This window comes from Lygodium microphyllum, chromosome 30 (assembly GCF_053477565.2).
Source record: "Lygodium microphyllum isolate KBCC chromosome 30, Lygodium_microphyllum_v1.1.10, whole genome shotgun sequence".
In the NCBI taxonomy this organism is placed as follows: Eukaryota; Viridiplantae; Streptophyta; class Polypodiopsida; order Schizaeales; family Lygodiaceae; genus Lygodium; species Lygodium microphyllum.
This window is the reverse complement of record NC_141164.1, coordinates 13,365,145-13,391,960: the sequence shown is the minus strand read 5'-3', so window position 1 is coordinate 13,391,960 and position 26,816 is coordinate 13,365,145. Positions and strand designations below refer to the sequence as shown.

Here is a 26,816-nt window from a genome sequence, read left to right as displayed (position 1 = left end):
ACACTAAAATCTGCCATTGGGCACCATGGCACAACATGGACCAAACGGCGATCAAAGAACAACGGCAATTTGGACAGGAGAGCAGCACGCTGCGCCTCAGATTTCAACAGCACCTCAAAAAAGCCTCGGGGCCCAACAAAAACCTCTTCAACACATTCCCCTTGAAGCAGACTGTGCAGCCATTGGCAAATACGAGAAAGCTATGGGATCCTACCAGTGAAGAAGAGTATCACAGCGCGTTCATAGAACACTGAAAAGGAGCGCAAGACATTTTTCGTGTCCACAGTGGCTTCCAGAACATCTTCAGTTGCAGAGTCAGAAAAGACTTCCTGATTATGTTGAACATAATCGCCAAGCAAAGTGTTGGCAAACTCCAGCAAATGCTCCCAGTCAACATCCTGAGAGTCCACAGAATCAGAAGCAACCTGAGCATAGGAACAATCCTGACGATCCATTGTCTCTTCCGAAGTATGCTTGGAGTGTTTGCCCGCACACTGGAAGTCAGGACCAGGGGGCATCTCTTCTGTGCACAAAACCATGTCCTCTAGTTCCTTGATGTCAGAATCCAGACCAAGAGCGGCCACCGTTTGGTCTATAAAAGCCAGATCCAAACCAGCCATATTGTACCACTGCGTATGCAGGTCAGAGGCCGAGTGAAGAGCTCACGGGAGGCGGAAACGCACAGGCCTCTCTCTCTCTCTCTCAGGCAAAACAGGCCCTACACTGGACTAGCATCTTCAGTCGTGGCCTGTCCCAATAACGTGAGTAACAAGGCACAACCCTCAAAGTGCAGGTGCAAGAGGGCGAACCACAAGCGGGCAGACGACGATAGGGCTGGGCAGTCGAGGGAGAAGGTCAGGGACGAAGCGACGTTCAACAAGGCCCACAGTTCAAGCGGACCGGCGCGAGCCGAGGCGGACGGCGCGGACGGCGCGAACCAGGGCAGATGGGCGCGAACCAGGGCGAACAGGCACAGAGCCCGCAAACGACAGCAGGACGGGTCAGGCAATAGAGGCGACGGGCCAGATGGGCCAGACGACGGACGGAAGGTCGCGCGACGTGCCAGATGGGCACAAAAACAACAAGACTGACAGGCAGGGCCGACAAGTCAGATGACCGTCGACAGGGCGGCACGAGCAAGCGGTGCCATCGCGATCCCTCTCTCCAAGTAAACTCACTCTCTCTCTTCTTCTCTCTCCCTCTAAAGTTATACTCTCTCTCTCTCTCTCTCTCTTTTTTTCGTAAAAGGTAATTGTATTAATTACGAAAAAAATACAAGATTACTTGATTACAAGATACATGATGACAATCCAAGCCATCATGTGAAGAGGTTGAAAGAACTACAAGTTACAATGTCATGGCAAGGATGCGGAGGAAATTGCCATATGCCAGGGACGGAAGTCCTCCGTAGAGAGCAAATCAGAACGATGGAGAACAGCTAACTGCCAATACAAGAGGCCCTTAAGCCTCACAATATGCCGCTGAACATTAGAGGCGGAGTCAAACAAAAAAGCATTCCGAATAGTCCAGTTATGCCAACAGCCCCAGTATCGAAGAAAGTGATACATGAGCTTCATATGAGGCTGTGCAGGAGTAGGGTATTTGGGCTGGCCAAAAACCCAATCAAAGGGGCGCAGGGTGATACCAACCACCCCTCGCAAAACAGCCGACAAAAATAACCAGACTTTCTTAGCGACGGGGCAAGAAATAAATCGGTGGCGGGCGGATTCCATAGTAGTGGTGCAAAAGAAACAGGTGCCATTGGAGATTCATCGCTTGGAAAGAGCCGAAGCAAGCGGAAGACCCCCAATCATCACTCTCCAAAGAAAGACTTTATATTTAAAGGGTGTCTTGTTCAACCAGCCCTCCATCACAGTTGCCCTCCACCATGACCGGGATTTACGCAATCCCCATAAAGCATTCGCTTTAGTAACTAGCCATTGATGATCTTTAATCGGAAGATGATACACTTGGTTAGCAGAAGCTTTGCTCAAATTCAGCCGGTCTTGTAGGTCCCAATCCTGCCAGGGATGATCCGAAGCAAGAGCAGGAAAGGGTTGTCTGCTCTAGAGCACCCTCAAAAGCTGTTCCCATAAAGGCCTATAGCCACGAGGGATCCTGAAAAGCCTCCTAGCTGTACGAAACGATATAAGCACATTGCGACTGGCAAGGGTGGCATCCGCAACCGAAGACAAGCCCAAACGTGCCATCCGGTTGAATTGTGGTCTAAGCTCATGTTTACCTTCCCACGAAAGTAAACGCGAGACTGCCAGTAATTCCAATTGAAAAGAGTTAGTAGCCAAGCGATCCTCCGTTGGATGCCACTGAGCCTTTTGAAGGACGTGTTTCCAGGAACATACCAAATGAGTAAGCAGCGATGAAGAAGAACTGGAGAACCGCGAATTAGCATTAAGAACATGCCACCAAGAACTCCGGATTTGGGTATTGCCATGCAGAAGCCCATGGCCCTCAAGGAAATAACGGGCTATAGCGACCCACGGATGATGATCCGAGCACATGGCGCGGAAAAGAGACCAACGAAGTGCCTGCATGTGAGTTTGGGCATCTAAAATAGCTCCGCCACCCATGCGTTTGGGGGTGCACGCATGCGACCACGAGATCCAAGAAATACCTGCATGCAATGAGTCCTTCCATAGCATGAAGCGAATAGACTGAGTAAGAGCATTGAGAGTCGTAGCAGTCCAGGGCAACAATGGCAAGAAATAAGTGAGCATTGGCAACATAATTATCTGGGCTACTTTGAGGCGAAAATGGAAGGGCCAGGCCTGAGACTTCCAATACATAAACTTAGCCACCATTTTCTGAGAAATCCACTGCAGAAGCTGCTTTGGAGGAACATCAACACCCAAAGGGTAGCCAAGATGCCTGACAATGGAGCCACGAGGAACAACCAGACCCTGCCAGTCCAAGGATTGCAAATCCGACTCCGTGCAGCTTAGAATGGCTGATTTGAGCGCATTGATACGAAGGCCTGACGCCTGACCAAAGAGACCCCAAACATCCAATGCTTTTCAAAGGTTATCCTTGTCCGCACGCAAAATCATAAAGGTATCATCCGCCAAGGATTGGCTAATGAAGTGCTGTCCTGTAGGAATCGACAGTCCGGCCAACTGAGAAGACGCAGCCATATGTGATAACATGGAAAGAACTGGATGTGTCGCAAGGGCAAAGAATAAAGGGCTCAAAGGGCACCCCTGTCTGACAGAACGGGCAAGGACAAATGGCTCAGTAACACCTCCGTTCAGCATGACTCGCGAAGACACCGCAGCACTAATGGTGTAGATCAGACGGGACATCCGAGCACCAAAGCCCATAGCAGACATAAGTTCAGCAACGAAAGACCAGTCCAGATAGTCAAAAGCCTTTTCCAAGTCCAGTTGAATCAGTACGACCTCCTGATTAGAATGCCTGGCATAATCAATGGCCAATCGGGCATTCAAAACATTGTGTAGAATATTTCGGCCCTTAATGAAACCATACTGGAGAGGGTGCACAAGGGCAGGGAGATGCTTATGGAGCCGATTCGCCATTACTTTGGAAAAGATTTTGTACATGGAACCCATCAAAGAAATTGGGCGCCACTGTGTCAACTTAGATGGCGAAGGAACTTTTGGAAGCAGTTTAATAAGTCCTTGTTTCCATAAGGGAGACATGATCCCCATTTCCCACACCTGCTGAAACAAAGCCTGTAATGGTTTCGCCAGTTGGGTAGCGAAAGCTTCAAAGAACTCATTGGTAAGGCCATCCCAACCCGGACTTTTATCTTTAGGCAAGTGTAACAAGACGTCCATAACCTCTGCCTCACCAATATCTGACTCCATAGTAGCTTGCATGTCCTGCGGAAGCTGATTGCGGACCAAGTCATAAAAAACCGAACGGGCCTAAGTAATTTGGGCCGAAGGTGGAGAAGCGGAACCGAGAAGGTCACGGAAATAATTCCTGCACATATGCACACTAGTCTGTGGATCCAGGATAAGGTGGCCTTCTGCATCCTCGAGTCTGGTCATATTCTCTCGAGCAGAAGAGGCATGGAGAGCTCGAAAGAACTTATGGGTCTGACATGCACTATCTTGCAAAGTCTCTATCAGATGTTGCAATTTGGCCTACTGATACGATTTTAACTGAAAGTCTTTAATAAGATCGGCCACCCGCATGGCCAGTGCAAGCAGAAATGCATCATCCGGAGTGTCCACCAGCAGGGAGCGAACCAAAACCAGCAACTCCTCCGCGACCTGTCGACGGCGCCGACACAGAGAGGCATGATAGATCCCATACTGCCGAGCAACCCGCTGCACATTAGAGAGCAATCTTTCAAATGCCACAGTGCCCTGAGAGGAAAAGTCCAAGAAGAATCTGTCAAGCAATTGCTGCATATAGCCCTGAAAAATTGCATGCTTCAAGTAGGACGAATTGAAACGCAAAGGGAGTCTCTCCAGAAATTGCTTGAAAGATGCAATGGGTTGTGCAAGCAACTCGAACTGCAAAGGGAAATGGTCCGACAAGGCATATTGCTGCAGCACTTTTATTTCGAGCATCTCAAGCAGAAAATCATCATTCTGCATGATATATATACGGTCCGACCGCGACCACGTTGTTGCATACTGGGCCGAATGGAAAGTAAAGCCTGTAGAAGACGGGTGTAGCCAGGACCAGAGATCTTGCTTAAGAACAGCAAGAGCCAACTCATGCCACATACGACTTTCCGGCGCATCCATTACCGAGTGCTCCGATGTGGACTGGGAAGAATCAACACACATATTGAAATCCCCCATGAAGAAGCCCCGTCTGCCAAGTGACAAGGAGGTCTGCAAAGTCTGCCAAAGCTCCCGGCGAGATAACGAATCATTCGGAGCATAGAGGCCAAGTAACCACAAGATTTTCCCTTCGAGTAAAATTTCAACCACCAAAAAGCGGCCATGAACATCATTTTTAGTAAGAACAGGCTGATATTTGGCATGTACAATCATGAGCACACCCGAATAATGCATGGCCTGTGTTCCGGCATAGAACAAACGAAAGCCATGGCAATCCACAACTTTTCCGGCGTCACTGTGACTCTTGTGCTCCACAGCGCACAGGACATCCCACTGATTCTCATACAATGCAGTCCACATGGCATGTTGCTTGTGTCGAGAACAAATTCCCCCAACATTCCACGTGGCTAGTTTCATGTGTATGCAAAACACAATCAGGTACGAGGCACATCTTGCCTCGATTTGACTTTGTCGGCGAGAATGTCCAGGACTCCCTCATCCAAGAAATCCGCCAACACCGCAAAAGAGTTCTGAGGACCAGATTTGGAAGTAGACGGCATATCTGCTTGCTTGGGGTTGGAACGTGGATAACGACGGTCCCACGGGGTAATGACGTTGCCTCTGGTATCAAAAGCCAGCTTTGCAGATGGACCCTTTAGACGATCCGAATACATTTTCTTGGCGGGCTGAGGACGAGGGGCTGAGGAAACCATAGCAGGAGCAGAGCGCTCGGGAGACAACATTTCCTTCCTGCGCATATATGTACGCATGGAATCTGGGGAGGTAGTAGGCACAGTATGCTCCATGCCAGCAACAATCCTGTTGCCTTTTTTTGCACGGACTTCAACCCAATCAGTGGCACGGGAATCCAGACCCGAAACCTGTTGTTTATCTTTGGCCAGAACTTGGGGCGGGTGGATAGTATCCAGCAACGGAGCATCACACACCATATCTTCCATGGGCGGAGCAACATGGCCCGCATCTGAAATGTGTTGCTGCTCTGGGCATTCGGCCATAAAGTGCCCCAACTGTCCACAGGAAAAGCAATGGCCTGCAAAATTGCCCCATTTCAAACGAAAGTGTAACGGATGCATGCCAGAGCAATTGAGGCGTAACCAAGCAGGTCGTTTCTTTGCAGTATCCCATAACATGCACAAGCGGTTGCGATTCACAGCCCTGAGACTGGAAGGGACCAGAACTGTGCCCACAGCGGCCATAGCATCCTTCAATAGCGGCCAATAAACAGCCGGACAATTTTCCACTTCTACCCACACAGGGCATTCACGTTGCAGGAGGCGCTGAAAATCGGCCATCAGGCGCCATGGAACCACTTGAACCAACCGACGATCAAAAAACAAAGGCAGTTTAGACAGGAGAGCAGCACGGTGCGTCTCTGTTTTCAAGAGGACCTCAAAAAAACCTCGGGACCCAACAAAAATCTCTTCAACACATTCCCCTTGTAGCAGACTCTGCAGCCATTGGCGAATACGGGAAAGCAACGGGATTTGACCAGTGAAGAAGAGTATCACAGCTCGATCATAAAACACCGAAAAGGAACGTAGGACAGTTTTGGGGTCGACGGTAGCTTCCAGAACATCTTCAGGTGCAGAGTCAGAGAAGGCTTCCTGATTATGTTGAACATATTCGCCAAGCAGAGTGTTGGCAAATTCCAGCAGATGCTCCCAGTCCACCTCCTGAGAGTCCACAGAATGCGAAGCAACCTGTGCATAGGAACGATCCTGAATAACACCTATCTCTTCCCAGGTATGCTTGGTACGTTTACCTACAGGCTGGATGTCAGGACCCGGGGGCATCTCTTTAGGGCACGGAACCATATCCTCCGGTTCCTCAGCATCAAAATCCGGGCCAAGTGCTGCCACCGTTTGGTCTATGAAATCCAGATCCAAACCAACCATCGGGTATGACGAGCTGATCTCGAAGGAGGACTGACGCACAGTGCAGATCACTATCGGCTGAGTTGGAAATCGGTATCCCTATAAGCTGGGTTTGCACACGGCGGAGGACGACCCTCAGGACGTCACACGAACAGGTTGCAGGCGTTAAAGTCTGGGGCGACCACCACAGTGGCTGACTGGCGAGGGCAGCGGCTCGCAGGCGTCGACGGGGCCACAGCCACACTGACGCAGAGGAAACGAACACAGGCAGCGCAGGTGGGCGGTCGTCAGGCAAGCCGGATCCGACAGGCACAGGCAAACAGGGACGGGACAAGCGGACAAGCTCCAGGCGTCAACGGTGCGCACTGTCAGGGTGCGCAGGTCAGGCGAGGGCAGGGACAGGACGAGGCGATGTGGCGACGGGGCAACCTGGCTCGTGGACGACGGGGCGCACACGCGTCAAGGCAGTCAGGCGACTGGGCGCGCAGGGAACGGGCCGCTCAGGCGACAGGGCGCGCAGACAACGGGGCGCGACGGGCAGTCAGACGACGGGGCACTCCGACGACGGGCAATCAGATGACGGGGTGCGACGGGCAGTCACGCGACGGGCACTCAGGCGCGACGGGGCACGCAGACGACAGGGCGCCTCCCTCCCTCCCTCCCTCCCCCCCCCCCCTCTCTCTCTCTCTCTCTCTCTCTCTCTTCGTAAAAGGTAAGTGTATTAATTACGAAAAAAGGTACAAGTTTACATGATTACATTATTACAAAATACACGAGGGCCCTAGGCCAACGCTCCCTCCCTCCCTCCCTCCTCTCCCTCTCTCTCTCTCTTTTTTTTCGTAAAAGGTAATTGTATTAATTACAAAAAAAAGGTACAAGATTACATGATTACAAGAGACACGAGGGCCCTAGGCCAACGTGTGGGAAATCCCTGTACTAATACACGAAAAAGGTTACACCAATCATGGCAACGACCCAGAGGCAATTGTCATATGCCAGGGAAGCAAATCCTCCCGAGGGAGCATGTCAGAGTGCCGGATGAGATCTATCTGCCAATGCAAGAGCCCTTTAAGCCTGGCAATATGTCTCGGTACATTAGAGGCCGAATCAAAGAGAAAAGCATTGCGCGTGGTCCAAATGTGCCACAATCCCCAGTATCTGAAAAAGTGAAATAAGATCTTCATATGTAACTGTGGCAACGTGGGGTACTTTGGGGCGCACAAAAACCCAATCGAAAGGAGTTAGTGAGGACCCCACCACTGCGCGCCAGATTTGCGACAAGAGTGACCAGATATTCTTGGCGAGCGGGCAAGAAAGAAATCGATGTCAGGCCGATTCCGCAGTAGTGGTACAGAAGAAACAATTGCCATTCGAGATTCTACGCTTGGAAAGGGCCGAGGCAAGAGGAAGACCACCAATCATTACCCGCCAAAGAAAGACCTTGCATTTGAAAGGTGCCCTATTCAGCCAGCCCTCCATCACCGTTGCCTGCCACCATGACTGCGATTTCCGCAGTCCCCAAACAGTATTAGCTTTCACACCCAGCCATTGGTGATTTTGAATGAGAAGATGATACACCTGATTAGTAGAGGCCTTATCCAGACTCAACCGGCCTGTAAGGTCCCAGTCCTGCCAAGGACGATCCACAGCCAGGGCAGGAAAGGGTTGCCTACCCTTAAGCTCCGACAAAAGCTGTTTCCATAAACCACGGTATCCGCGCGGGATCCTGAAAAGTCTCCTAGCAGTCCGAAACGATGCGAGGACATTGCGAGTGACAAGGGTAGCATCCGCAATCGAAGTCACACCTAAACAGGCCATGCGGTTAAATCTCGGTCTAAGCTGATGTTTGTCTTCCCATGAAAGTAATCTCGATACTACCAACAATTCCAGCTGAAAGGAGTTAGTCTGCAAGCGGTCCCCCACTAGATGCCAACCGGCCTTTTGTAGCACCACTTTCCAAGAGCCGACCAAGTGCAGTAACAGAGAGGAAGAGGGACTGGAAAATCGAGAGTTAGCATTAAGGACACGCCACAAGGAGGCCCGAAGTCGTGTATTACCATGGCATAGCCCGCTGTCCTCAAGAAAATAACGGGCTATAATGGCCCACGGATGATGATCCACACACATGGCACGAAAAAGAGACCAACGAAGAGCCAGCATATGAGTTTCTGCATCCAAAATAGCTCCACCACCCATGCGTTTAGGGGTACATGTATGTGACCATGAAATCCACGAAATACCTGCCTGCAGTGAATCCTTCTTCCATAGCATGAAAAGAATGGGATGAGTGAGAGCCTTCAAAGTAGTAGGCGTCCACGGCAGCAATGGCAGGAAATACGTTAGCATTGGTAGCATAATTGTCTAAGCCACTTTGAGGTGGACATGGAATGGCCACGCTTGCGACTTCCAATACATAAACTTCGCCACCAGTTTTTGTGAAATCCACTCCAGTAGTTCCTTTGGCCGTACATCCACCCCCAATGGGTATCCAAGATGCTTGACAATGGAGCCACGGGAAACCACCTGGCCCTGCCAACCTAATGACTGTAAATCAGGCTCCGTGCAACTGAGTATGGCTGATTTAAAGGCATTGATGCGAAGACCAGAGGCCTGACCAAAGAGCGTCCAAACATCTAATGCCTTTCGAATGTTGTCCCTGTCCGCCCGCAAAATCATAAAGGTGTCAGCAGCCAAAGATTGGCTAATGAAGTGCTGCCCCAAAGGAAGAGACAATCCTGCCAGCTGAGCAGAAGCCGCCATTGAGGATAACATTGAAAGAACCGGGTGAGTCGCCAGGGCAAAGAAGAGAGGACTCAAAGGGCAACCCTGTCTGACCGAGCGTGCAAGGACAAATGGCTCTGTAACGCCACCATTGAGCATAACTCTTGAAGAAGCCACAGCACTAATGGTGTAGATCAATCGGGACATCCGAGTACCAAAACCCATAGCAGACATGAGAGCTGCAATGAAAGACCAGTCCACATAGTCAAAAGCCTTTTCCAAGTCCAATTGAATCAATACCACTTCCTGACTGGAGTGCCGCGCATAGTCAATAGCCATTTGCACATTTAAGATATTATGCAGAATGTTGTGGCCCTTAAAGAAAAAATATTGGAGAGGATGCACAATAGCTGGAAGGTGCTTGTGAAGCCGATTCACCAGCACTTTGGAGAAGATTTTATACATCGAGCCCATCAAAGAAATTGGTCTCCAGTGTTGCAGCATTGACGGCGAAGGGACTTTTGGAATCAGTTTGATAAGGCCTTCTTTCCATGAGGAAGGCATGACCCCTGTTTCCCAAACCTGCTGAAACATAACCGTCAATGGCTTCACCAGCTGCGTGGCTGAGTTCTCAAAGAATTCATTAGTGAGACCATCCCAACCAGGACTTTTATCCTTAGGTAGGTGTAACAAAACATCCATAACCTCCTCCTCGCAAATATCCGCCTCCAAAGTGGCTTGCATATGAAGTGGAACCTGCTGGCGGACCAGATGATAGAAGACCGAGAGGGCATGCGTAACCTGGCTAGAAGGCGAGGGAGAAGAACCAAGAAGTTCCATAAAATAATTTCTGCACATATTGACAATGGTCTACGGATCAGTAACCATGCGACCTTCCGAATCCTGGAGTCGAGTCATATTTTCGCGAGCAGGAGAAGCATGCAAGGCGCGAAAGAACTTATGAGACTGGCAGGCACTATCTTGCAATGTGTCAGTCAAGTTATGCAGCTTGGCCTACTGATAAGATTTCAACTGAAACACTTGAATAAGATGGGCCAAACGCATCTCCAATGACAGCAGAAAATCATCATCTGGGGTATCCACGAGCAACGAACGGACCAAAGCCAGTAAGTCCTTTGCTGCATGTCGACGTCGCCGACAGAGAGAGGCATGATGGATCCCATACTGCCAAGCAACCCGCTGCACATTAGAGAGCAGCCGTGCAAATGAAGCCAAGCCCTCAGAGGCAAAGTCCAATAAGAACCTCTCAATCAATTGCTGCATATAGCCCTGAAAATTTGGATGCTTCAAATAAGAGGAGTTGAAACGTAAAGGGAGCCTATCCAGCAGCTGCATAAAAGGTGCAATAGGTTGTGCCCGCATCTCAAGCTGGAGGGGGAAATGGTCCGACAATGCATATTGTTGCAAGACCTTCATTTCCAGCAACTCGGGAAGAAAATCATCCCCCTGCATGATATACATTCGGTCCAACCGCGACCAAGTAGTTGCATATTGTGCGGAATGAAAAGTGAACCCTAAAAAAGAAGGGTGAAGCCACGATCAAAGATCTTGCTTAAGTACGCGCAAAGCAAAGGAATTCCACACCCGGCTTTCCGGCGCATCCATTACCAAATGCCCTGAAGTGGACTGAGAAGAGTCAACACACATATTGAAATCTCCCATCAAAAACCCCCTTCGGCCAAGTGACATCGAGCCTTGCAAAGTCGACTAAAGATCCCGTCGGGATACGGGATCATTCGGAGCATAGAGGCCCAGCAACCATAAAATCTCTCCTTCAAATAAGACTTCGATTACCAGAAAGCGGCCCTGCACATCATTTTTAACAAGAACACGCTGGTATTTCTCATGGACAATCATCAGCACGCCCTAATAGTGCGTAGCATGTGTCCCTGCATAAAACAGACGGAATCCATGACAATCCACAACTTTTCCTGCTTCACCGTGACTTTTGTGCTCAACTGCACACAATACATCCCACTGGTTCTCATGCAAGACAATCCACATGGCATGTTGCTTATGGCGAGAGCAAATGCCTCGCACATTCCACGTGGCTATCTTTATATATCTTCAAAAAAAGGAAGTCAGGAACGAGGCGCCTGTTGCCTCGATTTCACCTTGTCCGCAAGAGCATCCAGGACACCCTCATCCAGAAAATCAGCCAATACTGCAAACGAATTCTGGCGACCTGCTTTAGAGGTAGAAGGAAAATCCACTGCCTTGGGAGTGGGGCGGGGATAACGCCGATCCCAGGGTGTAATCACATTACCTTTTGTATCAAACGCCAGCTTAGCAAGTGGGCCCTTGGGACCGTCTGTATAGACTTTCCTTGTAGACTGATTACGGGGGGCAGACGGGACCATAGTACGCGCAGCATGCTGTGAAGTGAACATTTCTTTCCTGCACATATACGTGCGCACAGAATCCTATGAACCATTAGGCCCAGGATCCGCCAGGCCTGCATCCAACTTTTTACCTTTTTTGTGGCTTGCCTCAATCCAATCAGTGCTACGGGAATCCAAACCCAGGACCTGTTGTTTGCCTTTATCCACGACATTAGGCGGCTGAAGGGCCTCTTGTGCCGGGGCATCAAGCACCATGTCATCCTTAGGCAACACAGCATGCGCATCCTCAGAAGACGGTTGTCTTTCGGGGCATTCGGCCATAAAATGCCCCAATTTACCACATGAAAAGCAGTGTCCTGCAAAGTTGCCCCATTTCAAGCGAAAATGCAAAGGATGCATGCAAGAACAATTGAGGCGAAGCCACGCAGGCCTTTTCCTGGCCGTGTCCCATAACATGCATAAACGGTTTCGATTCATAGCCCTGAGGCTTGGGGGAACCAGTACTGTTCCCACAACTGCCATCGCATCCTTCAACAATGGCCAATAGACCGCCGGACAATTTTCCACTTCCACTCACACCGGGCATTCTCGTTGAAGCAGACGCTAGAAGTCTCCCATAGGGCGCCATGGTACAACATGGACCAAGCGGCGATCAAAGAATAATGGCAAATTGGACAGGAGCTCAGCTCGATGTGTTTCCGATTTCAACAGCACCTCATAAAAGCCGCGAGGTCCAAGGAAGATCTCCTCAACACACTCCCCTTGCAATAAATGGTGCATCCACTGGCAAATATGTGAAAGCACTGGGATCCTGCCAGTGAAGAAAAGTATAACGGCACGGTCATAAAACACCGAAAAAGACCGCAAGACTGATTTCGAGTCGACCGTGGCTTCCAGCACGTCATCAGTTCCCGCGTCAGAAAAAGTTTCATTATTATGCTGGACATAATCGCCAAGCAGAGTATTGGCAAAGTCCAACAAATGCTCCCAGTCAATCTCCTGCGAATCCACAGGATCAGAGGCAACCTGCGCATAGGAACGTTCCTGAGGACCCATTGGCTCGTCAGAAGTATGCTTGGAGCGTTTGCCCGCAGGCAGCAATTCAGAACCCGAAGGCATCTCCTCCGTGTACGGCACTATATCCTCCGGCTCCTCTGTATCAGAATCAAGGCTGCCACTGTCCGGTCCAGAAAATCCATATCCAGGCCAGCCATACTCCTGTCTTCTCTCTCTGTCAGGGTCTCTCTCTGTCAGGGTCTCTCTCTCTCTCTCTCTCTCTCTCTCTCTCTCTCTCTCTCTCTCTCTCTCTCTTTTTTTTTTCGTAAAAGGTAGTTATATTAATTACGAAAAAAAAGTACAAGTTTACATGATTACAAGAGAGACGATGGTTCTAAGCCATCGTGTGGAATCTCTCTCACTCTCTCTCACTCAAACAAGATTACTTGATTACAAGATAGTTGATGACACTAAGCCATCGGGTGAAGAAATGCTCTCACTCTCTCTCTCTCTTTTTCTGATTACAAGAGGCACGAATGCCCTAAACCACTCTCTCTCTGTCTCTTTCAGATTACAGGAGGCACAGGAGGACAGGCCACGTGGCATGTGACTTATGGCGAAAGCAAATGCCTCGCACAGTCCACGTGGCTGGCTTGAGATATCTTCAAAAAAGGGAAGTCAGGAACGAGGCGCCTGTTGCCTCGATTTCACCTTTTCCGCAAGAGTATTCAAGACGCCCTCATCCAGGAAATCAGCCAATACTGCAAACGAATTCGGGCGACCTGCTTTAGAGGTAGAAGGGAGATCCACTGGCTTGGGAGTGGGGCGGGGATAATGCCGATCCCAAGGCGTAATTACATTACCTTTGGTATCAAACACCAGCTAAGCAGGAGGGCCTTTGGGGCTGTCGGTAAAAGCTTTCCTTGGGGACTGATTACGGGGGGCAGATGGGGCCGTGGTACGCGCAGCCTGCTGTGAAGTGACCATTTCTTTTCTGCGCGTATACGTACGCACGGAGTCCTGGGCAGCAAAAGGGCCCGGATCCGCCAGGCCTGCATCCAACTTTTTACCTTTTTTTGGACGTGCGTCAATCCAGTCAGCACGACGGGAATCCAAACCCAGGACCTGTTGTTTGCCTTTATCCATGACAGGAGGTGAAGGAAGGGCTTCCTGGGGCGGGGCGTCAAGCACCATGTCATCCTTGGGCCGCACCACCTGCGCATCCTCCGAAGACGGTTGCCTTTCAGGGCATTCAGCCATGAAATGTCCCAGTTTACCGCATGAGAAGCAGTGTCCCGCAAAGTTGCCCCATTTCAATCGAAAATGCAGAGAGTGCATGCCTGAACAATTGAGGCGAAGCCACGCGGGCCTTTTCCGAGCCGTGTCCCATAACATGCATAAACGGTTGCGGTTCATTGCCCTGAGGCTTGGGGGAACCAGCACTGTTCCCACAACTGCCATCGCATCCTTCAACATGGGCCAATAAACCGCCGGGCAATTTTCCACTTCCACCCACACCGGGCATTCTCGTTGAAGCAGACTCTGGAAGTCAGCCATGGGGCGCCAGGGCACCACATGGACCAAGCGGCGATCAAAGAATAGTGGCAACTTGGACAGGAGCTCAGCTCGATGCATTTCCGATTTCAGCAACACCTCGTAAAAGCCTCGAGGACCAAGGAAGATCTCCTCAACACACTCCCCTTGCAATAAATGGTGCAGCCATTGGCGAATATGCGACAGCACTGGGATCCTGCCAGTGAAGAAAAGTATAACCGCACGATCATAAAATACCGAGAAGGATCGCAAGACTGATTTGGGGTCCACTGTAGCTTCCAACACATCATCCGTTCCTGCTTCAGAAAAAGATTCATTATTGTGCTGGACATAATCGCCAAGCAGAGTATTGGCGAAGTCGAGCAAATGCTCCCAGTCAATTTCCTGCGAATCCACAGGATCAGAGGCCACTTGCGCATAGGAACGTTCCTAAGGACCCATTGGCTCATCAGGAGTATGTTTGGAGCGTTTGCCAGCAGGCGGTAGTTCAGCACCCGGTAATTCAGAACCCGGAGGCAGCTCCTCCGTGCATGGCACCATATCCTCTGGCTCCTCTGCATCGGAATCAGGGCCAAGGGCTGCCACCGTCCGGTCAAGAAAATCCATATCAAGGCCAGCCATACTGTTGTCTTCTCGCTCGCACGCTCTCTTGCTCTCTCGCTCTCGTCCTTTTCTGTACAGCAACGCTGTCCAAGGGCGGGTTCCACAAACACAGGCGATGAAATTTGAGCGTTACCTGTCAGCCTCAGTCGCGGCCTGTCCCACGAACGCGTGTGGCAGGACGGAATCCCAACAGAGCAAGGGCCTGAGGGTGGAACAGAGGGCTGGCAGTTGACGGCAGCGGGGGATAGTCGAGGGCGCAGGGCAGGAGCCTCGGCCGCAGAAACCCTAATACACACGGCAGACGGACAAAACGCAGGTACAGAGCCCGCAGCGCAGGCTGGCGATGGCAGGACGAGGAAAACGAGGGACCTACAGGCCGCCAGGTGAGGGGCTCAGCCGCAGGCGACAGGCCTGCAGGCGACAACTGCGTCAGAGGAAGCGACGGGCTGCAGAGGTAGGTGACGGGCCTGGCGGGCACGGGCGTCGGCAGCTGATGCTGCGCTGCCACAAGACGGCGCCCGCGTGCAGAAGGGCGCTCACAGGCCGGCCGACAGCGACGCGACAGGCGCGTCAGGGCGTCGATCGAGGGCGCAGGGGCAGGACGCGGACCGCCGCCATCGCGCTCCCCAAACACAAAATCTCTCTCTCTCTCTCTCTCTCTCTCTCTCTCTCTCTCTCTCTCTCTCTCTCTGTGTGTGTCAGGGTCAACCCCGCACGCTGACGCAGAGGAGTCTACCACAGGCGGAGCAGACGTTAGGCAGGGCGGATGACAGGCGAGGCAGACATCAGTCAGGGCGGACGTCAAGCGGGGCAGTCGTCAGGCAGGGCGGTCGTCAAGCAGGGCAGACGTCAGGCGGGGCAGCGTTTGACAGGTGGGGCAAACGCCAGACGTCGATGCAGGCGGGCAGACGAAGTCGCAGCAGCCGTCCAGCGAGCAGGCGCGGACGAAGGCGGGCACAGGGACAGACGACAGGGAAAGATTGACGGGTGCGGGTACAAACGGGCGGTGGTACCTACGACGGTCGTGGCCACGAGAGGGACTAACGGACGCAGCAATGGCACGTCCCGACAGGGACCATGGCTGCACAGGGTCGACGACTCGCTCGCTAGGTCAGGCGGGATGAAGGTCCGCCATCGCTCCACTTTCTCTCTCTCTCCGCGTGTAATCTCTCTCTCTCTCCCTCCCTCCCTCCCTCCCTCTCTCTCTCTCTCTCTCTCTCTCTCTCTCTCTCTCTCTCTCTCTCTCTCTCTCTTTCTCTCTCTCTCTCTCTCGTTCGTAAAGTTTGCCTAAATTAAGAAATACTCAGATGTAAAAGTCCATCTGGCTAGCACAGAAAATCCATATTCACCACCGGAAACCACACCCCCAAAAAGTGACAAGTCAAAAGTGTGACAACAAGAGAGAGAACTTATCAAAGCCCTTGAATAGCAAGAATATCCTACACCATCACACGAGCAATGAACGAAGTGGTGTGAATAATCTCTAACCATGGAGCAACCACATCGCAGATGACAACCTCTATTGATATCATAGAAGCCACTTTGCCACAACAATAAGGCTCTAAAGTGACCAATATGACCATGAATTCCAAACGCAAAGTCAAAGACAAAAGTACTTCTATTACGCAAGATTTGCCAAACTCCAAGCAATGTAACAAATAAAAACAATGAGAATGTTGCGGCTACGTGTCAATCTTTGCAAGAGCCATGCGCGACTAGTAATTCTTTTAAATGTTACCGAACTCCAAATCCTTGAAATACTTATGTGGAGATGGACGCACAAAATGGTGCAATAGATTGCTACAACTATGTAAGTCAAAGATCTTGTATGAAGGTGTGGTCTTTGTCTAGAGAGTCCTTATTGGAGGCCTCCCTACTGGTGATATGGTGTAGCAAAGCAAGATTGTTGGTGGCCATTGTGTGCTTCGCACAACATGTGTGGAAATTAGATTGTATCCATATCACCAAACCATCCCCCCCCCCCCCCTTTATCATCCTATGGTACATTGCATTTGCTGAAAACTACACAAAATCATCAAGGTGGGTGAAACTGCAATCTCTCCAAGGATTTGAATCCTGAAAAGCCGGAAGAGGAATAAGCTCCTAGAAAACATACCCAATACACTTGTCCTTTTGGCCTATCCTTGTACCACGTAGCCTATAGACTTGTCCACTACATTCCCCATGTCAAATCCTTATTGCCGATGCAATGGTCACCATTCCAACAGCAAGGGGTACTAGAATTAAAGTTCATTTTTTATTGAAACTCTCAGTGAAGTTTAAAATCATTAAGTTCATTTCTCATTCTGGTGACATTGGCTATCCATTGACGTCAATCTACAGCAACAATCACTAGTGGGACAACAGTTTGTACACCAAACTGTCATCCTTGTCCATGGTCTAAAGAAAATTACCGCAAGGGGTGTCAAGGTTGGAGCCAATCAGTTTCTGTGCTTTGAGTAGGAGCATTCCAGCACTTGTGTTTCTGAGTATTTTGTTTGCTGATTTACTATTTAAGGTTTTTTGTGCTTGCTAAGTTAAAGTTGTACTGCTCTCTAGTTTCTAAAGGCCAGTTTCACTTTCCTAGCCCTTCCATCCTTGCATGCAGGCTGGACATCAGGCCGCTGCAGGGATGTAAAGGATAAAAATGAAGATGCAAGAGTTTCAGCCTGCATTTCAACCTAGAAATCCCAAAACTGATGTGCTTTTGCAATCAACCCAGGCTACACATCTCAGCCATGCCAGCTTTGCGTCTTACTTCAGATCCCAAACAACCCGCAACAAGCTGGCTCTTCTGTGTTTTCTGCCCAAAGATAAGGCTGTGATTCTTCCAATTTCTTTTTCTTTGGAACTTCCAGCTTGATAATTGCTACATGAAGGGCCATAGGCTGTAGCTGTCTCTGGAACCTCAGTATGCATATTGCCAAAGATGGAAGATAACATTGTGACATGTACAATAAAACAACCCTTTGCTGACAAGTTCTTCATAGGCCAAACACCATAACAACAGACATTATTGAAAGCCTGGCTGATATTATCCAGTTCGTTGGTAAACACATCCAGGGTGCCTTCAACCTCATGAAAGAGCAGTAACTAGAACTTGTATATGTTTGGAGGCCCGGCCCCTTCTCAAGAACATGTGATGCAATGGTGCAAAGATAAAGCATTACAAACACTAATTGTGGCTTTTACCTGACCCAAATGTATAGACTGACTAGCCCTATTGGGCAGCAAGCCTCAGGTAATTGGCTCCCAGCTTCGTTTCTTGTTGGTAAAATGCTGTGGCATCTATATGTCGTCCTTAGTGATGTCTATAGCAGATTTTCTTATTTGGATAGGAAAAAGGAAGGTGTTTTCAGTCCATACACCCAATTTAATAATCTGGTGCTCCACAAGCCTAAGGCTGTTTTTTACTAAGCCACTACTTTGTAGGCCATAACTACTACTTCATAAGACAATTTTTGACCATCCAACCTTTATAAACTCCTTTACTCATACGGATTTCAAGCTGTTCATGTCTAGGTTGTATGTAAATTCTGACACACTAAACAATGCATCAACCCAATCACTAGCTTTCAAGGATCCTAGATAAGAAATCTGACTGTACCATGTCTTTGGTACTTTTGTTCATTCCCTAATTGCTGCAGACAGGTTTTGAGATTGATGAGCACACTATACACTATAAACATGCAGCTTCAATCATTATGTATATAAACAAATTAAAGACAGAATTGTATTGCTTTGAAAAAGCAGATGCTGAAACAGCCTTTTCCAAAAGACAAAATGTGACACACATTCTACCTTAATTATAATAGTGAAAGCAGGACATAGAACAGCATGTGCTCTAGCAAATGGGACAAACCATGAGACGCAACTGACGAGCAGCTGATGCAGCAACTTTCTGAGCATCCTCATCCATGCTCTTAAACCCTTGAAGCAAGTAAGAGTACATAGTGGGAACCTGTGTGATTTCCTGCTGGATTAGTGCACCTCTTGCCATGACCACACATCTAAAGCATTTACAATGGAAAAATAGATTATGTCAAATTGACATGAGAAAAATGAAATCTTCCATACACAAAAAAACAAAAACACTCTTTTCGTTTTGCCATTGCTTTGTCGTGTGGCATGCACTTAAATTTTTCATGTGAAATCTCTTTTTTTTCGTGAAGGTAATTGAATTAAGTAAATATTTTACATCAGACCATCAGGTCGGCTTAGAACTCTCTCTCCAAAAAATATATACATCAGACCATCCGGTAAGGATTCTCAATCTCTCTCTCTCTCTCTCCCTCTTTTCGTAAAAGGTAATTGTATTAATTACGAAAAAGGTACAAGTTTACATGATTACAAGACACACGATGGCTGTAAACCAGCGTGTCAACTGTCAGTACAAAACCTGGACAGAGGTACACAAGTCATGGCAAAGACACAGTGGAAATTGCCAAATGCCAAGGAAGTAAGTCTTCCCGAGGGAGCAAGTCACAGTGCTGAAGGAGATCTATCTGCCAAAGCAAAAGGCCTTTAAGCCTGGCAATGTGTCTGGGAACATTAGATGCCGAATCAAAAAGAAAGGCATTCCGAGTGGTCCAGTTGTGCCAGCATCCCCAGTATCTAAGAAAATGGAACAAGATTTTCATATGCAACTGTGCCGGTGTGGGGTATTTTGGGCATATAAAAACCCAATCGAAAGGGCTCATCGAGAAACCAACCACAGCTCGCCAAACCGCTGACAAAAACGACCAGATTTTCTTCGCAATAGGGCAAGAGATAAATCGATGACGGGCCGATTCCACAGTAGTGGTGCAGAAGAAACAATTGCCATTAGAGATTCGACGCTTGGAAAGGGCCGAGGCAAGAGGAAGACCACCAATCATTATCCTCCAAAGAAAGACCTTGCATTTGAAAGGAGTCTTGTTCACCCAGCCCTCCATCACAGTTGCCTTCCACCATGACTGAGATTTCCGCAGCCCCCATACTGTATTGGCTTTAGTGACCAGCCATTGATGATCTTAAATCAGAAGATGGTACACCTGGTTAGCCGAGGCCTTTTCCAAATTCAACCGGCCTGCCGGGACCCAGTCCTACCAAGGGCGATCCACAGCAAGGACAGGAAAGGGTTGCCTGCTCTGGAGAACTAACAAAAGTTGTTCCCACAGATTGTGGTATCCCCGAGGGATTCGGAAAAGTCGCCTGGCAGTACGAAAGGATATGAAGACATTACAACTGGCAAGGGTGGCATCTGCAACAGAAGTCAATCCCAAACGGGCCATCCGCTTAAATTTTGGCCGGAGCTCCTGTTTGCCTTCCCATGAAAGTAATCTCGAGGCTGCCAACAATTCCAGTTGAAAAGAGTAGTATGTAAGCGGGCCTCCACTGGATGCCAACTAGCCTTCTGGAGAACCAATTGCTAGGAGCCAACCAAGTGAACAAGCAGGGATGAACAAGGACTTGAAAATCGAGAGTCTGCATTAAGAACATGCCACCAGGAGCTTCTAATCTGTGTATTACCATGCAGAAGCCCACGGTCCTCAAGAAAATAACGGGCTATCACGGCCCACGAGTGATGCTCCACACACATGGCACGAAAAAGGGACCAACGAAGAGCCAGCATATGAGTTTCCGCATCCAAAATGGCCCCCCCGCCCAAACGCTTGGGAGTACATGTATGCGACCACGAAATCCACGAAATACCTGCCTGCAATGAATCCTTCTTCCATAACATGAAACGAATGGGCCGCGTGAGAGCATTCAAAGTGGTAGGAGTCCAGGGCAGCAATGGCAAGAAATATGTAAGCATTGGCAGCATAATTATCTGAGCCACTTTGAGGCGAACATGGAAGGGCCAAGCTTGCGACTTCCAATAAAGAAACTTCGGTGCCAATTTCTGTAAAATCCACTGTAGCGGTTGTTTTGGCCGAACATCAACCCCCAAAGGGTACCCAAGATGCCTGACAATGGAACCACGGGGAATAACCTGGCCCTGCCAGCCCAGTGACTGTAAATCGGGCTCCGTGCAACTGAGAATAGCTGATTTGGAAGTATTGATACGCAGACCAGACGCCTGACCAAAGAGCGTCCAGACATCTAATGCTTTGCGAATATTGTCCTTGTCCGCATGTAGAATCATAAAGCTGTCATCAGCCAACGATTGACTAATGAAGTGCTGACCAAAAGAAAGAGACAATCCGGCCAATTGAGCAGAAGCTACCATGGAGGATAACATCGAAAGAACCGGATGAGTCGCTAGGGCAAAGAAGAGAGGGCTCAGAGGACAACCTTGTCTCACAGAGCGTGCAAGGACAAAGGGTGCTGTAACACCACCATTTAGCATAACTCGCGAAGAAGCCGCAACACTAATGGTGTAGATCAAGCGGGACATCCGAGTGCCAAAGCCCATGGTAGACATGAGTTCTACAATGAAGGACCAGTCTAAGTAGTCAAAAGCCTTTTCCAGGTCCAATTGGACCAATACCACTTCCTGATTAGAGTGCCTTGCATAGTCAATCGCCATTTGTACATTTAAGATATTATGCAGAATGTTACGACCCTTAATGAAACCATATTGGAGAGAATGCACAATGGCTGGAAGATGCTTGTGGAGCTGATTCGCCAGTACTTTGGAAAAGATTTTATACATCGAGCCCATCAACGAGATTGGTCTCCAATGTTGCAACAGTGACGGCGAAGGAACCTTTGGAAGCAATTTGATAAGCCCATTTTTCCATGAGGAAGGCATGAACCCTGTTTCCCAAACCTGCTGAAACATAGCCGTCAATGGCTTCGCTAGTTGGGTAGCGGAACTCTCAAAGAATTCATTGGTGAGGCCATCCCAACCGGGACTCTTATCCTTAGGCAGGTGCAACAAAACATCCGTAACCTCCTCCTCACAAATATCTGTCTCCAAAGTAGTTTGCATCTCATGTGGAACCTGATGGCGGACCATATCATAGAAGACTGAATGTGCATGCGCAACCTGCTCAGAAGGTGGCTGAGAAGAACCAAGAAGATCTAGGAAATAATTCCTGCACATATTGACAATAGTCTGAGGGTCAATGACCATTTGACCTTCTGAATTCTGAAGCCTAGTCATATTTTCTCGAGCAGGAGAGGCATGCAGGGCGCGAAAGAACTTATGAGTTTGACAAGCACTATCTTGTAAATTCTCAATCAAATTGTGCAATTTGGCCTTCTGATAGGATTTCAACTGAAACTGTTTAATCAGGTTAGTCAAACGCATTGCTAGTGACAACAGAAATTCATCATCCGGAGTGTCCACCAACGGCAAGCGAACCAAAGCCAGTAAGTCCTCCGCTGCATGTCGACGCCGCCGGCAAAGAGAGGCATGGTGGATCCCGTATTGTCGAGCAATCCGCTGCACATTTGAGAGCAATCGTTCAAAGGAAGCAGTGCCCTCTGAGGCGAAATCCAATAAGAATCTATCGATCACTTGCTGCATATAACCTTGAAAGAGTGGATGCTTCAAATAAGAGGAGTTGAAACGTAAAGGGAGTCTATCTAGCAATTTCATAAAAGGAGCAATGGGTTGTGCAAGCATCTCAAGCTGGAGAGGGAAATGGTCTGACAAGGCATATTGCTGCAAGACTGTCATTTCCAGCATCTCAGGAAGAAAATCATCATCCTGCATAATGTACATGCGATCCAATCGTGACCATGTAGTTGCATACTGCGCCGAGTGAAAGGTAAACCCCGTAGCAGAAGGGTGTAGCCAGGACCACAGGTCTTGCTTAAGTACAGCAAGAGCAAACTCATGCCATACCCGACTTTCTGGAGCGTCCATCACCGAATGCCCTGACGTGGACTGCGAAGAATCAACACACATATTAAAATCTCCCATCAAAAAACCTCGTCTGCCAAGTGACAAGGAGGTCTTCAAGGTATTCCAAAGATCCCGGCGGGGTAAAGGGTCATTCGGAGCATATAGGCCCAGCAACCAAAAGATCTCTTCTTCAAATAAAACTTCAACCACCACAAAGCGGCCATGTACATCATTTTTAATAAGAACCGGTTGATATTTCTCATGCACAATCATAAGCACACCAGAATAATGCCCGGCGTGTGTCCCCGCATAAAACAGACGAAAACCATGGCAATCCACCACTTTTCCAGCTTCACTGTGACTCTTGTGCTCTACTGCACACAAGACATCCCACTGATTCTCATGTAATATAGTCCACATGGCATGTTGTTTATGACGAGAACAAATACCTCGCACATTCCACGTGGCTATCTTCATGTACATGCAAAGAGAAGATCAGGAACGAGGCACCACTTGCCTCGATTTAACCTTTTCTGCAAGAATATCAAGGACACCCTCATCCAAAAAATCTGCTAACACAGCAAAAGAGTTCTGACGGCCAGCTTTAGAGGTAGACGAAATATCCACTGTCTTAGGGATGGAACGGGGATAACAACGATCCCATGGTGTAATCACATTCCCTCGCGAATCAAAAGCCAGCTTAGCGAGTGGACCCTTTGGCCCGGCGGTATAGACTGTCCTGGTAGACTGGTTACGGGGAGCAGAAGAAACCATAGTACGTGCAGCGTGCTCAGAAGACGACATTTCTTTCCTGCGCATATACGTGCGCATGGATCTCTCTCTCTCTCTCTCTCTCTCTCTCTCTCTCTCTCTCTCTCTCTCTCTCTCTCTCTCTCTCTCTCTCTCTCTCTCTCTCTCTCTCTCTCTCTCTCTCTCTCTCTCTCTCTCTCTCTCTCTCTCTCTCTCTCTCCATGAACAAATGTATGGGATCACTGCTTGCCAACTGACCGCTAGTGGAGGAGTGTGCAAATGCAAGGTGGAGAATAGAGATTGTGTACTGACAATGGTAGATGAGTCCAAACACAGCATCCAATAAAGCAACTCCTCCAAAGCATTTCGAAGTTACTATGCTGCCAAGATTATCCACACTTGACCCAAATGATTGCCTTTCTTTTCCATAACATAAAACAGATAGGCTGCACCAATTCCAAGAGAGACTTCTCGGTCTAAAGAAGTAAGGGTAGGAAATAAGAGACCATACTAATCATGATAGATTGTGCCACTTTAAGCCACGCATAAAGAGGTCAGCCCTGATCTTTCGAATACATAAACCTATCATCAACTTTGAAGGACATCCAATCAAGCAGTCCTACAGGAGAGACTTCCACACCAATAGGATATCCCAAGTTTCATGTAATGTCTCCTTGGGAAACAACAGCTCCCTACCATCCCAATTCTTGCAAATTTTGCTCCATACAAGAGATACATGTTGATTTTTTTGCATTAATATGAAGGCTCGAGACCAAACCAAACCAAACAAACTCCAAACTACCATTGACCGATTGACATTAGTTCGATCAGCCTTGAGAAACATAAAGGAATCATTTGCCAAAGATTGACCCAAAAGTTGAGAACTGCTCGGAAGAGAGAAACCAACAATCTCCCCATTCTCCACCAACCGATCCAGCAAAGAAAGCATGGGTTGAGTGACCAACACAAACAATAAAGGGCTGAGAGGGCATCCTTGATGAAGAGAATGAGATATAGCAATCTCTTCTCTACCTCCCCCATTACACACAACACGTGCCATTGCATCCTAACTAATAGTGTCAATAAGAGAACTTATGCAAAAACCAAAGCCCATGGTAGACATCAATTGCCACATGAAGGACCAGCTAACATGATTAAAAGTCTTTTCAATATCTAATTGGATCATAATTACCTATTGGCGAAAGGCTTGGCATAATCAATTCCCATTTGAGCATTCAAGATCTTATGCATGATGCTCCGTCGCTTAATAAACCCAACTGATGAGTATGAATCAACTATGGAAACACTTCTTGCAATCTATTGGCAATGACTTTAAAAAGGATTTTATATAATGAATCCATGACCAAAATGGGCCTCCATTGCTTTAAAGTGGATGGGGAAGGAACCTTAGGCAAAACACCAATAACTACCATTCTACAATCTGCAGACATCGATCCAAATCTCCAAATGTGCTACAAAAGGCATGTCAACGGGTTCTTCAGCTATTCCACATTGGCTGAAACAGCTCATTAGGGAGGCCATCACAATGCAAGTTTTTCCAACGGGGTAGATGGAATAGCAATTCCTCCACTTTTTCCTCTCTGATATCTCCTTCCATCAATTCCCTCCATCCAAGCTTAACCTAACTTCGAACCAAGTCACAAATTTATATTGGAGCATACACATAATCAGAAAGAACTTCCTACAAGCCCAATAAGGATCTGTAGTATTCAAGGCACATCTAAATGATGAATGTGGATTCAACAACCATTTCCACTTACTCATTTATCAATAGCATAATATTCTCCCGGGCATATTTCTCACCCAGATGGACACAAAACTAATCATTCTAACAATTATTATCATGCAAAGCATCCAAACAAGCCAACAATTTGAACATAGTGTATTCTTCCTCTTGTCGAGGTCAAACTCCACATTTCAACCATTCCAAGCATGTGGCCAAATCTTCAAAGTTGTCCCCGACCTAGTGCATACTCAACGTATGTCCCAACAAAGAGTGCAAATACTACAATTCAGCATGAAAATAGAGGCATCCTGAATACCATACTCTTGGCACAACACAAGTGCATTATCCCTAAAAACGGGCCATGCATCAATAACACAAACAAAACCTCCATGCTAAACTGACCAATGAACTGCTGCATGTATACCCAAAAAAATTGATCCCTCAATAGAAAGGACTAATTGAACCATGAAGACAAACTGGCAAGAAGGGCCCTGAAGGCATGCACAAAAACCCAAAAAGCATCCTTAGGCACCCAATCCTCTCTGGTCAGACGCCGATGCATTCTGCGAGTGCCCCCCTGACAAACACCTTCGCATCGTCCTTTTTGAGGAACGGCTCTTATGCGTCCGTGCCACAGAGCTAGAACTGAAAGAAACAACAATCTTTGGACAGGTCGTAGGACACTCTCCATCCAGGGCCCACCTTTGAGATTGGCTTCACCACACTACACATTGGCACAACGTAGATTGCAGAGGCAGTTCTCATGGGTCAGGGGATCTTCATGGTTTGACTCACCTCCGCAGATGTAGCTCGTGAACTAGTGGATTGCTCACTTTATGCCTCCACGAAGGGGGTCATCTATATGGTTCCTGGTATAGTGGCTTCACAGTGGAGGACTTTGCACTCCACAACAAGTTTCCTAGATATCCGGTCACCCTTCTATTCCCTAGACTGGCGATAGAGTGTCATTAGTTAGTGCAGGAATTTGGATGGCTTTTTGGCACAATTCATCCTCCCTCCTTCGCAGATGCAGTAATAGCCACAGGAGTCCCGAAGGTACAGGTGGCTGTGGAAGATACAAAGAACGTGCCTAAGTTTCTTGAGATTGAGGCAGAGGCAGACTCTTTAAGGCAGCAGGTTATTGTGACAGGGCAGCCTAGTTAGTGCCTACGATGCCATAACTTTGGGCATCGAGCAACAGATTGCACGCGTTTCGGAGCCAAGGCGGCTGACCTACAGGTGGAAGCTAACGGTTTTACACGAGCCTAATGACAACAAAGAGGGAGATGGCAGGGGGGGCCTTAGCCAGCCCCTCAGACATAGCCACGGCAGCAAAGAGCAGGAGGGTGGGTGACGGGCCCCCATCAAAGCCCCCTGCAAAGCTTCCCGCCCATCCCACCCAACAGGATCACAAGCCTCCACCCCCACCGCCCACTAAGGCGTCACAACCCACCCCACCTGAGATCCCCCTGCCCACCCCCACCTCATGGATTGCCCCTCGACCCTATCCCATAGCCCCTCCCTTCTGGGGCCACTCACCCCACTCACACCCGCCACATACTTCCGATCACCCCACCATCCCTCACTCTTCCTCTTCCCCACCATCTCCCCTACCGACCAGCCCCCTTGATC

General features: G+C 48.6%; 1 protein-coding gene across 4 annotated transcripts in view; it reads right to left on the bottom strand.

Annotated features, from left to right (window-relative positions):
- AAE13 (AMP-dependent synthetase and ligase family protein) overlaps positions 1-26,816 on the bottom strand; it is a 122,808-nt gene that overhangs the window by 49,517 nt on the left and 46,475 nt on the right. For all 4 annotated transcript variants that reach the window (XM_087673407.1, XM_087673406.1, XM_087673404.1 and 1 more), the window contains exon 9: positions 18,770-18,868. In XM_087673407.1, coding sequence (XP_087529533.1) covers positions 18,770-18,868 — 99 coding nt within the window. The remainder of the gene's footprint in view (positions 1-18,769; positions 18,869-26,816) is intronic.